This window comes from Macaca mulatta, chromosome 14 (genome assembly GCF_049350105.2).
Source record: "Macaca mulatta isolate MMU2019108-1 chromosome 14, T2T-MMU8v2.0, whole genome shotgun sequence".
Taxonomy (NCBI): Eukaryota; Metazoa; Chordata; class Mammalia; order Primates; family Cercopithecidae; genus Macaca; species Macaca mulatta.
Genome location: NC_133419.1, coordinates 108,181,318 through 108,196,229, shown reverse-complemented (window position 1 = coordinate 108,196,229; position 14,912 = coordinate 108,181,318). Strand labels below are relative to the sequence as shown.

Sequence of the window (14,912 nt, the reverse complement as noted above, 5' to 3'; positions counted from 1 at the left end):
TCTACTTTCTTTCTAGAAATCTTTAAAGACAACCTGATTATTTGATGTGAAAAATTATGCTATTAAAGTATAAGAGAATAAGCCAGATAATCCCAAAGACCCATGCCAGTCCTGTGTTGACCAAACTTAGTTGAAAAGAGATTATTATACTTCTTTTTTCAGAGTGCTTAATTTTGTACTTCCTCAGTAGAGTCCTAGATGATTGTGACTAGAGTCATTTGAGGAATGTGACCTAACATAGAGCAGCCACTTTTGCTCATATGGGATGACAGAAATGTCATCTCTTAGAATGGTGTATCACTTTACCACACTAAACCTTTTTTTTTTTTTTGAGACAGAGTCTCGCTGTGTCTCCAGGATGGAGTGCAGTGGCCTGATCTTTGCTCACTGCAACTTCTGCCTCCCGGGTTCAAGCGAGTCTCCTGCCTCAGTCTCCTGAGTAGCTGGGACTACAGGCATCCGCCACTACGCCCAACTAATTTTTGTATTTTTAGTAGAGATGGGGTTTCACCGTGTTGGCCAGGATGATCTCGATCTCTTGATCTCGTGATCTGCCCGCCTCAGCCTCCCAAAGTGCTGGGATTACAGGCATGAGCTACCACACCTGGCCTACACTAAATCTTTTATGTGATCATTGAAGATGCTTTTATATTGAATGTGCTATATATTACAGTGTCAAGCCAAGCAACTGGTACCTTTTAAATAGGGAATAACACTGTATCTGTTCTATTTAAATTGAACTTATTATTATTTTATCTTTAAAATTTGCTTTGTTAATAACAGTACTGTAAAAACATGAGGTTATTTTATATTTATCACTCTGGCTTTTCTTTTAAATATTTATTTACCATAAATAGCAGTTACATTGCTTAGCATAGGAAGTCTTATTCCATGTATATGTATTTTCTCCCTGCGTTTAAAAAAATTCTTGTTTTTTAAATTACAAATTGACAAATTGTAGTTATATAAATTCTGACATCAAAAACTTAAAATGTGTGAGGGGTAAATAAAAGCGTTGAGTTGCATGCAATCAAAGTTAAGTTGCTATCTGTTTGAAATAGACTTATGCTTCCTGCACTTTTAAAAAATTGGCTTTATTTTCTAGAGCACATTTTTTTCCTGTATTTTTACTTCTTCATTATATGAGCAGAAATAGTTCAAGTCCTTGGTTGCCAGAAAGCATGTAAATTACTCTGTTGCCTTTTGGAAGAAGAGCAGTAAAACTAAATTAATTTATTTAGTAATCTTTATGAATGCGGTGCTATAGATTGAAATTTATGGTCACAAATTATGTTTCATATTAAATTGATTGGTCTTATTAAGGATTGTCATGTAAAGTTGAGCTCGTTAGTACAACAGTTAATGAGTAAAAGAGTATTATCTTTGGCTAATGGTAGGATTTTAAAAATTTAAGAAGTTCGTATTTTAAATATCTAAAATTAAAGCCTTAATCAGTTCAGAATAATGGCCTACTATGTATAATATACCCCATAATTAATTTGTTATATTACTTGTTATAAACTGTCTCTTTTTATTTACTTACATGTTCTTTTTTCACTTAACAAATGGATATTTCTTAGAAAGCCATAATGGAATCTGATGAAGAGTGGTCCATGAACAAGAAGTTGATAGATCTCTCTTCCAAAGATATCAGAAAGTCTGTAAGTATCATTTTTTTCCTGGTAAAAGAAATTACCCTAGTGCTCAGGATGTTTATTAATTTCCATGTCTTGGTTGAGAAAGGGACCATTTGGTTGAGTGACTGAAGGCAAAATTACTAATTCCACAAATGAAGAAGTTATTTTTATCCTACCTGGTCTAGAAAATGCTTATTTGTTTGTAGAGGGTTTTTATTTGTTCACATGAATGTTTCTTCCTGAAACAGTCCTTTGGCCTTCTGCCACTGTAGTCCCTGTAATTGGCTATGGCAGCTATTAGAATCTGCCATTGAGAACTCCTGTGATGAGCTTCCTAGCCCCTAGGGACAAGTGGTGAGAAGGGCCTTCTTGGAATATAGTGTTCTGCAATTATACTGAGAGAAAAATTTTCCTAGAGGTTCCATTTTAAATTTGGAACTCATTTTCTTTTTCTTATACAAAGGTTCACTATTATGTTCCTATAAAACTATAAAATAGTAGCTGAGTTAGATTGTGGGTTCTTTTGGAGACTTGCCTAATCATACCTCATAGTTTAATCTTTATTTGTAGATCAACTTTTATGTACAAGTTACACATAAGTTGAGCATGTCTGGTAATGATTTTTTCTCTTTTCTAGAAATACAAATTAAATGGAATAGAGATTTAATAGAAGTGTAGTTCCTTTTTGTTTTTCTGTTCAAAAAGTAGTTTATTCTACAAATATTTATTGTGTGCCTAATATTTACCAGGCACTGTTCAAGATGCTTTTGGTACATAGTGGAACAAAACAGAAAGATTCCAGACTTGATGGAGCTTATAGTCTAGTCCTGGGGTTGGCAACTCAAGCCCTGCACTCTAAACCCAGTCTTCTGCCTGTTTGTGTAAATGCACTTTTATTGGAACACAACCATACTCATTTGCTTATGTATTGCTTATGGCTGCTTTCATGGTACCAGGGCAGATTTGAGTAGTCCCTGCAAAGAACGTATGACCTGCAAAGCCTAAAATATTTTATTATGTGGTCCTTTTCAGAAAAAGTTTGCCAGTCCCTATTCTAATAGGTGTCTCTGGAATACTTCTCCCCCATTTCTTCTTTTGGAAAGCCAGACTCCTGTTACATGTCACATAACTAATAGGATTCCTTATTACACTTATTATATTCCAGTCAAAAGATTCCATTTTATTACATTATTCAAGATACATGGTTTTATTTTAGAGGTAAAACATTGTCTATAATCATTTTCTCTTCTCTGCTGGTGAATTGGGCCAGACAACATATTAAAAAACAACGTAGAACAAAACAGAAACTCTAAATGTACTGTTTACTTCCCTCCTTTATGTGCCTATAGAAAAAGGCATTTAATGTACATACATCTTTTGTGCTAGGTTTTTCACTTCTCATGTTACAATTTCTCTTGCTGTTAAGTATTCTTTCACAACACAATTTTAATGACGGTTGAAAATATTTCAAAGGAGAAAAAATTTGATGTATTAGTCCTCATTTTCTATATTGTATATACATTTTCTTACTGGTGAACTATCTAGTAACTTATTACTTGTTTCTTTTTTAAAAGCTCAGTGAGTGCCTGTATTAAGTAGCCAGGAGGTCTTAATATTTTAACTTAACATTATGAAACATAGGAAACACAGATCCTGTAAAAATGGCAGTTGTATATTCAACTTTAAAGCATTTCAAAGATAGCAGCAATTGCCTTTATTAAGGCATCACTTAGTATTATATCTGAGACTAGCTGAGGTTCACTGTCAATGAAGGATGAACCAGATAACCTCTTGAGATCCCTTTTACCTTTTTTTTTTTAGATGGAGTCTCACTCTGTTGCCCAGTGACGATCACTCCACCTCCCGGGTTCAAGCGATTCTCTTGCCTCTGCCTCCCGAGTAGCTGGGAGTACAGGTGTGCGCCACCACGCCTGGCTAATTTCTGTATTTTTCGTAGAGATGGGGTTTCACCATGTTGGTCAGGCTGAATTCGAACTCCTGACCTCGTGATCTGCCCGCCTCCCCCTCCCAAAGTGCCGGGAATACAGGTGTGAGCCACTGTGCCCAGCCCCCTTTAGCTTTAAGATTTTATAATTATATGGATGGAAGTGAGAATGAGAAGAGTATATAAGAATTATTCCAAAGGAGGTCACTTTTTAGTTAATAAACTTTCCATTATCTTTTCAAAAATTAATGAAAATATTTTTGAACACGAAGTGAACAATACTGAATTATTTTAACATTATTATTACTTCTGAAAGAAACTTATTGTACTTTTTTTGAAAACTTTACGTCCTTAATAATTTCATGAAATATTTTGCCTGCATTCTTGAGGGTGGGGTGATTTTTTTTCACTGTGTAACTTCTTGGCTTATAATAGAGATTCATGTATATGTAATCCATTCTGATTTTTACAAATTTATGTTTTTCTTTGCTATATGAAGGTAAGCTTCTCTTTATCTGCCCATTTTTTTCATTTTCTCTGGCCCATTTGCTTTCTTTTCAGTGTAATGTGAAGTTCATGGAAATAAACAGAAAAAACAGATCTGAGTGTTCAATGCAGAGGAATTGCATGATAATAAGTAACTGTCAAGAAAAGCAGTCATTTTTCACAAGGCTGTTTTAGTGAGATTGCATGAGAATTCTTTCTGAACTTTAAAAAATGGTATTTTAAGTTTAATTTTGTGATAACTATAGCAATAGAAAAAACATCCAACATTTAGAAATTGATGTTGTAAACTAAGGAAAGCACTTCTCACAAAAATGTGGGTTTACCAGAGGCCTTCAAACTCAAGGATACTTATAAGAAGTCAGGAGTAACATCTGGAATAAAAGTGAAAAATCCAAATACTTCTATTTTTCTACCATAAATAAAAAGTTTTGCTTTAATTCTGTCAGTGCCTTTAAAGAGTGGTGCCAGAGTTCCAAATGCATTTCCTCTGACTGGCCAGTGCAGAAAAAGTGCTAAATGTACATACGCTTTGATACTAGAGCCTTCGCAATGCCTGCTAACAACTCTTCTAGCAAGCAGCAGGTTGTACCTTTTGCAGCCTGCAGGAAGAGAATAGAGAACCTTGTGGCAGCAGTTGCCTTTTGTGTGAAAGTAGTAGTGTGTTCATTGTGCCATCTTGGCATATATGCCATAGGTTGTTGAGCTTTGGCATGTATATTGGTTTCCTATTGCTGCTGTAAGAAATTACCACAAACATATTGGCCTAAAACACCACAGATTTATCTTAAAAATCTGGTGATTGCAAGTGCAAAGTGGGTTTCTTGGGGCTAAAATCAAGGTGTCAGCAGGCCTGCATTCCTTCTGGAGGCTCTGGAAAGAATCCTTTCATTTGCCTTTTCTAGCTCTTAGAAGCCACATGCATTCCATGGCTTATGGCCCCTTCCTTCCTCTTCAAAGCCAAGAGTGTAGTATCTTCCATCTTTCTCTGACTTTGACCTTCCTATCTCTCTCTTTTTAGTGTCCTTATGATTACATTGGGCCTATTTGGAAAACCCAGGAAAATCCCCTCATTTCAAGATCCTTAATAATATCTGCAAAGTCCCTTTTGTCACCTAAGGCAGTATATTCTTGGCAAATTGGGGACTAGGGCATTTCTTCATGTTTTTCATGAGACTCAGAGATGTTAATTAACTTGTCTGGGATAACACACTTACAAGAATCAGAGTTGCAATTGGAGCCTTGTCTGTCTCATTTATTTTGCTGTTTCCTAATAGTCAAGATCATAACATCATTATTATATTTAAATATGTGGAAATATAGAAAAATTAAAGCCACAAATGGTAACCCATTTCTCTGTATTTAATGTTATATACTATTTCGTGAACAGATTTTTACTTGTGCTTTTTAAATAACATGAACAACTTTATAAGCCCTAATTTTAGTTGCCTTAGATTTCAAGGTGACCACTTTCCACTATACCATACTGTGCCCTCCCACGTTGTACCTTTTAAAGGACACAATACGCAATTTGTATAGTTAAGTAGGACCGTGTGATTCAGTGCTCAAATAAGTAAGTGCAGACTATATGAGGGGATTAGAGAGGAGAAATGTTGCTATAAATTGACCTACTTGGATAATTTCTAGTGGCAAAGTTTGGGCTTTGAAGCAAAACTTGCAAGGACACGGAATTTACTTACTTGATAGAGAAAACAAGAATTTATGGCTTTTCCTAGTCATGAGATAGTTTAAAATGTGTGTGTGTGTGTGTGTGTGTGTGTGTGTGTGTGTGTGTGTGTGTGTGTGTGTATAGAGAGAGAAAGAGAGGGAGGGAAGGAAGGAGTAAGGAAGGGAGAGAAAAAGACAGTAGGGGTTTAATCCTGGAGATATTTTGAAATAAGACTGGTAAACTAAGTGTTGCTGTATCCACTTCACTAGCTCATAAAAAATTATGATTGTTTTTATATAATTTATCTTTGATAAATATGTAACTGTAAAGATTCAGGGAGAGCTATAAGTATGTGGCCAGGTCCCTCTTGCTGTTCTGCATTGTGAGTAGAATACAAGAAGGCATATACTTCTTCTCTATTTGTGTAGTCTAAGGGAAGTTATTCTGCATTTGCATTTTTTAAAAGTATAGTTTTCCCCCTTGGTTTTCCCCAAGGACAGCAAAATAGTTGGATTTGATTATAATTCATAGATAATGATGAACTATCTGGCTGAAAGGCTACCAAAATGAGATATTTTACTCAGAAAGTTAGGTCATTGTTTAAATATCTCTAGAATTGGAAATTCGTTTTATACATTTGTCTTGAGGAATGCTTAAGATTACTGTCCTTCCAAAGAAGGGAGGGATTAAATATAACTTTCTGGTTTCTTACTACATTCCATTTGTGATTTGTCTGTTTATTTAGGTACCCAGAGGGTTACCTTACTTCTCTGTGGATTTTGGCCTTCATGGAGGGTTTGCCCATGTCATTGAAGATCAGCACAAATTCCCTCATTACTTTGGAAAGGTATGCTCACAAATTTGATAAAATCCCAGAGTTAGCAATTTGGTAACATTTTTCTTTTGAAGGGAAATAAAAACTTTGGGCACAGTATACAAAGAAATTGGTGAGTACTGCTCCACCCAGTTTTTAGAGAGAGAATACCTAGCGACTATTAATAAAAATATCCCGGAATGTATATAACAGAGCCAGGAATGTTACTTTGGAACCAAACATTTCTTGACAGTGTCAACAATTACTATAATGGTTGTTTTTGGAGGCAGCCAGGCTTGTGTTGAGAATGATGATAATTGCTAAAACTTATTAAGGGCTTACACTGTGCCAGCTACTGAGCTAAGCATTCATTTAATGCTCACAATAATCCTATTGTGTGGATATTATTATAAATTTCACTTTATAAATGAAGAAACTGAGCTACAGAGAGATTAGGTAACTTGCCCAGGGTAATGCGCTCGTAAGTGACAGAACTAGGGGTGCATATAGTCAAGGTTGAACTAGAGAACAAATTTTCTCGTTTTCGTTTATAATTAAGCAAGGTGTAGTCCAAGAAGAACACATGACTCATTTTACGCTGATAGTTTCTGGGCAGATATTAGCATACAGATCTTTTGATCCACTGCCACAGTTGCCTTCTTATATTCTGTGGTGTATAGTCTTTAAATTAAAGTATACAAAGTATCTCAGAATTTTATTACTTACTGTCAAGAAGTGGAATAAAGTTAATGCAGTAACTGAAACAGTTAAAAGTAATCTGGGCAATGATAGTTTTAGAAGTGAGCCTTTCATCTAGTGTAGATCAGGCCTTTCCACTCGTATTTATCCCTATGTAGTCAGGCCCTCTAAAAAAGAGGGGCCTTAATGAGCTCTGCTTGGGATTCCCTGTTTTCCACCCTGCTCCCCACTTTCATCTCCTGCAGAGGACCATCTTCTGCAATGAGTAGAAATATCTCAAGAGGAATCTCAACTCCAGAGGTTTGATTCAACACTTTTTTTTTTTTTTTTTTTTTTGAGACGGAGTGTCGCTCTGTAGCCCAGGTTGGAGTGCAGTGGCCGGATCTCAGCTCACTGCAAGCTCTGCCTCCCGGGTTCCCGCCATTCTCCTGCCTCAGCCTCCCGAGTAGCTGGGACTACAGGCGCCCGCCACCTCGCCCGGCTAGTTTTTTTTTTGGTATTTTTCAGTAGAGACGGGGTTTCACTGTGTTAGCCAGGATGGTCTCGATCTCCTGACCTCGTGATCTGCCCGTCTCGGCCTCCCAAAGTGCTGGGATTACAGGCTTGAGCCACCGCGCCCGGCCTGATTCAACACTTTTTAATGCTCTTGATCTTAATGGTTTAACCAGCATAACAAAGTTACATGCATCTTTGAACTGTTGCAACATGTTACAGAAAGTTGTTTGAGAGGTGTTCAGAATTTTTTCTTAACTAGAAGGAAATGTTTTCCCACTGTTCTGAAAAATCCTGTTGTTACTCAGTAGAGCTTTATAACTAGAAACTCTATGGCTGGATTTATTAAAAACAAAAACGAAACAAACAAAAAAACTTGGTCCAAGAAAAAAGAAAGTTAAAATATCCAGTTTTTAAAAGTTGTATATATTAAACTGGGAGATTGCCCTCTCTTCACATATTATTCATGCATTCTGGTTTATATGATACAGTTTTGGAGTTAAAAGTAAATTTTCTCTGTCAGCATTGTGTCACTGAGCCATTTTCCTCAAAATTTGCTTTTTAAGAAATAGCCTGTGGGCTCGAGACCTCCCTGCAGTCTGCTGCTGAAGCAGTTGTTCAGAGAGCTAGAAGAGATTAGGGGGGCAGTCTTTCCATTAACAGCTGCTTTGATAACAGAACAAGAGTCAAGCTTATATGGTACAGATAAGACAAACCTTGGTATTTTATAGACAATTTTAGGTAAACTTTTATAAGCTAGGCTTTCTTAAACTACATTGTTTATTTGGACCAATGCTGAGAAGCTCTCGAACTAAATCTAAATTTGCCCCATTTCTCTTTTCTACTATCTCTGTTGACCCCTTTATTTCCCTTCCCTGATGATAGGAGATTCCCTTTTCCATGAAGCATCTCTTGGTCTATCCAACAACTAGATTTTTGTTTTGTTTTGTTTTTGAGTCTCCAAATGGTCTGCTTTGGCACTTACCTTCTACTTTATGAGACAGTCTGTTGCATAGCTGGATTATTACGGCTCCCACCACAGCTCCAGATTCTATTCTGTCTGAAGACAACTGTGTATTATCTCTGTAGCCCCTACAACATAAATGCCATTTGCTTCTGCATAGTAGGTCCCCAAGTAAGATGAAGAACCTGCATCTGAAAGATTATGTGCTTTGTGCAGGATTTCACCACACAGTCCAGTGGAGCTAGACTGACTACGCAGAATTTGATCCTTAGTCTGTTTTTTGTTGTTGTTGTTTTGTTTTTTGTGTTTTTTTTTTCTTTGTTACCATACTGCCCTCCCTCTAAGCATGTAAGCATTAGGAGTCTCCCCCATGTCTTTCTTACATGGATACTCACATGACTAAATTTGATTTATTTCTATAGCTAACAGCACAGGAAGAGGATCATGAAGGAAATCAAAAATAATACGCAGATAACCAAAAAGCCATTTATTACAGGACTTGAGAATGTGATTTTTTAAATGAAAGTAATATATAATTTTTAATTCTATCGATAGGTTTACTTAGACTAGTATTACAATAGGATTTTGTTTCCTGAAAAAAAGATTTCCTGCTAATAGTGGAAGAAACTAATTTATAAATATACTTGGTAGCAGAGAGAGAACATTAGCCTGGGTTTCACCTGCAGTTGAGCAATAAAGTTAATAATTGCTACAAGTTGATTAACATTTTTGCAGAATTGTTTACCGGAGCCTCTAATAGAGATCAAATTAATTAAATTTCACTTTTTCTGCCTCCCCTTTTTTACCATTTAGTAGATGTGCTAATAAGCAGCAAAATGGACAAATTGCTTGATAGGAGGTGCGGCTATCTTGGACTCTTAGAATCACACGGTTTGCATAGTTAGAATTAATTGAAAACATTTTTTTAACTTCAACTAGTATTTATGCTTGAACATTGTCATGGAGAACTACTTGTTATATTTTATAGCAGAATAAACAGAAGTAGTTTATGTTTTCATTATTTATACATGCTTGTGTTTGTGCTTTTCTCTTTCTTTAAAAGGAAATCATAGGTGGGATGCTGGATATAGAACCAAGACTTTGGAGGAAAGGCATCCGAGAAAGCTTTGAGGATCAGAGGAAAAAAGCACTGCAGTTTGCTCAGTGGTGGAAGCCATATGACTTCACCAAAAGTAAAAGCTGTTGAGGTGTACCTTCCATTTTAAAATTTCTCTTCAGATCCCGTTCAGTTTTATTTCCACTGCATCTAATGAAGCACCTGACCCTCAGGTCGCAGGCAGAGAGTCACAGCAGCAGACTGCTCTGGGTCTGTGACAGCTGCACATCAGGAGATTGTGTTATTTTTTTCCTCACCTGCTTCTATGGACTTCATTTTAGTCATCATGGAGTAAAAACATCTATTCGATGATCTGCTCACATTCCTGCTCTCTACCTACTTCTTGATATTCCAAATTGTTCAGTTAATTTAGAGAAGGCCTTTTCTGAAGGGATATCTAGAAAGCATAGGAAATCCTTGGTTCAGAGGGAAGTGGGTCTGCTTCATGGTCGTTAAGTCTATTATCTGGCTTCTTTTGCATTTTTAAAAATAAGACTTGATTTAATTTTAATTTCATAGGATTTTATAGAAAAGCTCTTAATTTTCTGCTAGCAGTATATAGTATCACTTCTATTCTTTTTGTTAAAGGAAAAGGAAATGTCCCCAAAGTATTAAAGAATTAAATGATACTGAAAATATGTATGATTCAAATTTGTTTTTATTTCTGGATTTTTAAATAGTATCTTTGAATTTTGATGGTTCTAAAAGTAACTTCCAAATAACACATTTTAGGGTTGTTTGGGGTTTGCATGAAAGTTAAAATTTGTAGCTAAATCATTGGTTTTGAGTTGTACTGATTGTCTTAAAATCTTAAGTAATGAGAGTTTTTATCTTTTTGTTTTGTTTTTATTTATTGAGACAGAGTCTGGCTTTGTCACCCATGCTGGAGTGCAGTGGCCCAATCATAGCTCACTGTAGCCTTGAACTCCTAGTCTCAAGCTATCCTCCTGTTTCAGCTTCCCAAAGTGCTGGGATTGCAGGTGTGAATGCCTGGATGAGAGTATGGGGCATTCTGTTGTCCCTTACTTGATCCAAGGAACGTAATTTTTACTTGTTCTCAACTCACACCATAGTCATTTTTTGTAAGTATAGGATTTTTATGTTTTGAGTGCTCCTACTTTTTTTTTTAATGGAAATTATTGTTGTAGTAACTTTTTTTTCAGCTATTGACTTTTTGGAAGCTGAACCTTTTTGTATGAAATGTTGGATACCTAGATTCAGTGTGAGGTATACTCCAGTGTAACTTACAGCTCTACACATTGTTTTTTCTCTTTTTTAAATTATATTTTAAGTTCTGGGGTACATGTGCAGAACGGGCAGTTTTGTTAAATAGGTGTACACATGCCATGGTCGTTTGCTGCACCCATCAACCCGTCATCTACATGAGGTATTTCGCCTAATGCTATCCCTCCCCTAGCCCCCCCACCCCCTGACGGGCCCCGGTGTGTGATGTTCCCCTCCCTGTGTCCATGTGTTCTCCTTGTTCAGCTCCACCTTATTAGTGAGAACATGTGTTGTTTGATATTCTGTTCTTGTGATAGTTTGCTGAGAATGATGGTTTCCAGCTTCATCCATGTCTCTACGTTTTATGTTAGTATCTCATTACTTCCTTAATATGTTAAAAAACAAAATGTTTGTGTTCTGTCTGTAGTTTTTTTTTTTAATTTCATAAATAAGTTGAAGTTTAATGTTTTCAGTTTTTGAATATTTGCAACGTACACTTAGGCATATGTATCAAGTAGATGTTTGACAGTATTTTATTGATTGCTATTTTAGAACTCTTGACTTTGCTCCCAAATCTTGAATCAGTAACACTAATTTATTCAATCAACAAATTAACAAACATTTGTTTGTAGAGCACTGTGTTATGTGCTGGTAATGCAAAAATGAAAAGTACTTCCTATACCTTAAATTATTTTATAATGTAGTGGAAAAAGAGATATGTACGTAAATAATTACAGCACAATGTGATAAGTTCTCAAGTGAGATATGTGCCAAGTATATTTGAGTACAGTGCTAAAGGACTATTTCACATCTCCCCTCTCTTCATTCTGAGATTATGACCATGCTTCCTATTTTACTGCGAAAATAGAAGCAAATAGAAGGAAATTTGTAGCACGTCTTATCAGTATACCTGCATGCATACCTGTGAACTCTACTTTTTCTCTTCCTAATTCCAGATAAATTTTTTTTTTGTTCTTATCTAGGACCAATACACTCATTTATGTGCTGGATTTTATCCCTTCTCAACAACTAAATTGCCTCTTTTCTCTGTATTATTATTTTTTTCTCTTCTTTGCAGGATTATTCTTATTAGCATGCAAAAATATTTTTATAATATATCAACAGCAAATCTTGGCATTGCATCTCCCCTCTGGTCCTTTCTGCAGTTGACAGGAAACTCATTTTTTAAAAGTCTGTTTTATCTTCCTCCATTCTAATTCTGTTCTCAGTGCAGTGAGGATGAAGTCAAACTTCATCCTCATTATTCTACTAAACTCTTCAGGTCAAGGTCATTGGTGACTTTCCACACTAGCAAATCCAGAATTAATGTTCAGTGTTCGTCTTTATCTATCAGCATATCCGTGACATACTTGATCATTTCCCCTTTATGAAACACTTTCTTTACTTTGATTCTAGAACACTTTCTTATTTATTCTTCTTTCTTACTAGTTGTATTCTCTCAGTCTCCTTTGCTGGTTCCTCTTCATCTCCTCAGCCTCTAAATGTTGAAATGCCTACTTTCAAACCTTATTTTTTATCCATTGCACTCACTTTCTAGGTGATCTAGAAATACCATTTTTAAGTTGGCTTACAACAAGTACTTCAGTGTCTTTAATATGCCAGTCACTGTTCTGCATGTAAGGGATACATTAGTGAATAAAAATTCCCTGCCTTAGTGGCTTATGGTAATAGCCATTTTATTATATCTAGTGTTTTATAGGTGAGGCATTTGATAAGGGCTCAGCTGGATGATATGCCTCTGCTTCATGGTGTCTGGGGCCTCAGCTAGAGTGGTTTAAACATCTGGAGATGACTGAAGCTATATGTCTAGGGCCTCTGTTCTCCATATGGTATATGCTGGTGTAGAATATTCAACATGGCTCCTTCACTCACATGTCTGGTGCCTGGGCTAGAATGACTGGAGCAGCTAGGGACTAGCTAGCATGACTTTCTCCATATATAGCAATTTCATGGCAGTTGGACTTGCTATATGGCTTTGGCTTCTGCCAGAACAACCATTCCAAAGGACAGTTCCAAGACATAAGAGGTAGAAGGTGCCATCTTGGGGCCTGGGCCCAGATAGTGTCACAGTGTCATTTTTTTCTGTGTGTCAGAGTTGTCACAGAGCCCATGTATTTTCAAGAAGTGGGGTCATAATTCTGCCTCTTGAGAGAAGGAGTGTAAACACCAGTTTACCCTCTGGCCACAAATTTGTATTTCTCCCACATGAAAATATATTCAGATCCTCTCAAGAAAATTTCATCCCAGTCAGTCATTAGGCTTAGGCTTGAGGTTTAGGTCTCTTCTGAAGCAGACCCAGATGGAGATGAAACTACTCAGGTATGCTTCCACTCAGTCTGAAGATTTGTGAACTTAAGAGACATAAGATCTGCACCCCCTCCACACAAACACTCACCAAACACAATAGTAAGAGAAACATGCATTAAGTGCAATAGGCACACTGATGGAAAAGTAAGAAAATAGGAGGACTATAGCAGTCACTGTTCACTAGAAATTTTAAAATTAAGCATATATTGCCAGTTTCTTGATTAGGTCTTCTGTCCTGCTTCATGAGAAAATTCTGTGGCTCTTTGCTCTGTCCTCTGTGCTCTTGTTTTAACCCCGAGTCAGCCTTTCTTTTTCATAAGAAGTAGCTCAAGTATTACGCTTCCAGACAAGATAGTGGCCCCATTACCTTGCTGCCTAAAACAACCAACCAACAAACTGCATATGAAACAATGATTTCAAGACATGGGACATCATACAACAAGGTACAGTGATCCCTGTGAGATGGGAAACAAATGAGATGAGTCCTACAGTTGTCCTCTCTTAATGCTTTGAGAGAGTTTCCAAGCTGTAGTCCAAGGTTGGGAAACAGCTTGTTGACTATCCAAGTTGAGGAAATGGAGCTGTGAGCCCAGATAGACCAAGTCAGAAAAACAGATTACTAGAGGAAGGAAGGATTGCCTTACAGAGAGAAAACACTAGAAGTATGCAGAGGGTCACCTTTGAGCATCTGTGCACTGATTAGTGCATGCCTTGAGGAAACTACTCGAGACTAGGCCAAGACTGACCTATGCTAAAAGAGTTAGAGGTGACATTTTCCACAAGCTAGAGTGGAAAATGTCATGATTGGGAATTGGATAGAGTACACATAGTGGTAGTAGTAGTATAGAATAATTGTCATAGTAATACAGAATAATTTTCCAGAGACTGAGTATTAATCTAGTAGTCTTAACAAACAAATCTTAAATATAACAGACAAAAGGATCAAACTCTTTCCAAGCCACTTAACTGAATTCCAGAACAAAGCTAAAAAACATATATAGGAATAAAGATATATCCAGTCGTCTGCACTATGTGCCCATTAGTCACTCAGTAGTCATCTTCATTATCAGATCGATTGTGTTATTTCAGTGCTTGTGTTCAAGTAACCCTTATTTTAATAATGGCCACAAAGCACAAGAGCTGGCAATTTAGATATGCCAAAGAGAAGTTATAAAATGTCCCCTTTAAATGAAAAGGTGAAAGTTCTTGGCTTAGTAATGAAAGAAAATAAATTATATGCTGAGATTGCTAAGATCTATAAGAACAAATCGTCTGAAATTGTGAAGAAGGAAAAAGAAATTTGTGCTAGTTTTGCTGTCACACCTCAAACTGCAAAAGTTACAGTCACAGTGCATAAGTGCTTGGTTAAGACTGGAAAAGCATTAAATTTGTGGGTGGAAGACATGAACAGAAATGTGTTCCAATTAATGGCAGTTGGGTTCAGTACTGTCTGTGGTTTCGGAGATCCACTAGGGGTCTTGGAACATATCCCCCAGACATAAGAGGGCACTACTGTATT

General features: G+C 36.6%; 1 protein-coding gene across 1 annotated transcript in view; it reads left to right on the top strand.

Annotated features, from left to right (window-relative positions):
• Window positions 1-10,477, top strand: part of CWF19L2 (CWF19 like cell cycle control factor 2) — a 120,196-nt gene extending 109,719 nt beyond the window's left edge. Inside the window, exons 16-18 of the mRNA XM_001102590.5 lie at window positions 1,581-1,661; window positions 6,501-6,602; window positions 9,788-10,477. Coding sequence (XP_001102590.2) covers window positions 1,581-1,661; window positions 6,501-6,602; window positions 9,788-9,931 — 327 coding nt within the window. The 3' untranslated portion in view covers window positions 9,932-10,477. The remainder of the gene's footprint in view (window positions 1-1,580; window positions 1,662-6,500; window positions 6,603-9,787) is intronic.
• Window positions 10,478-14,912: the final 4,435 nt, after the last annotated feature.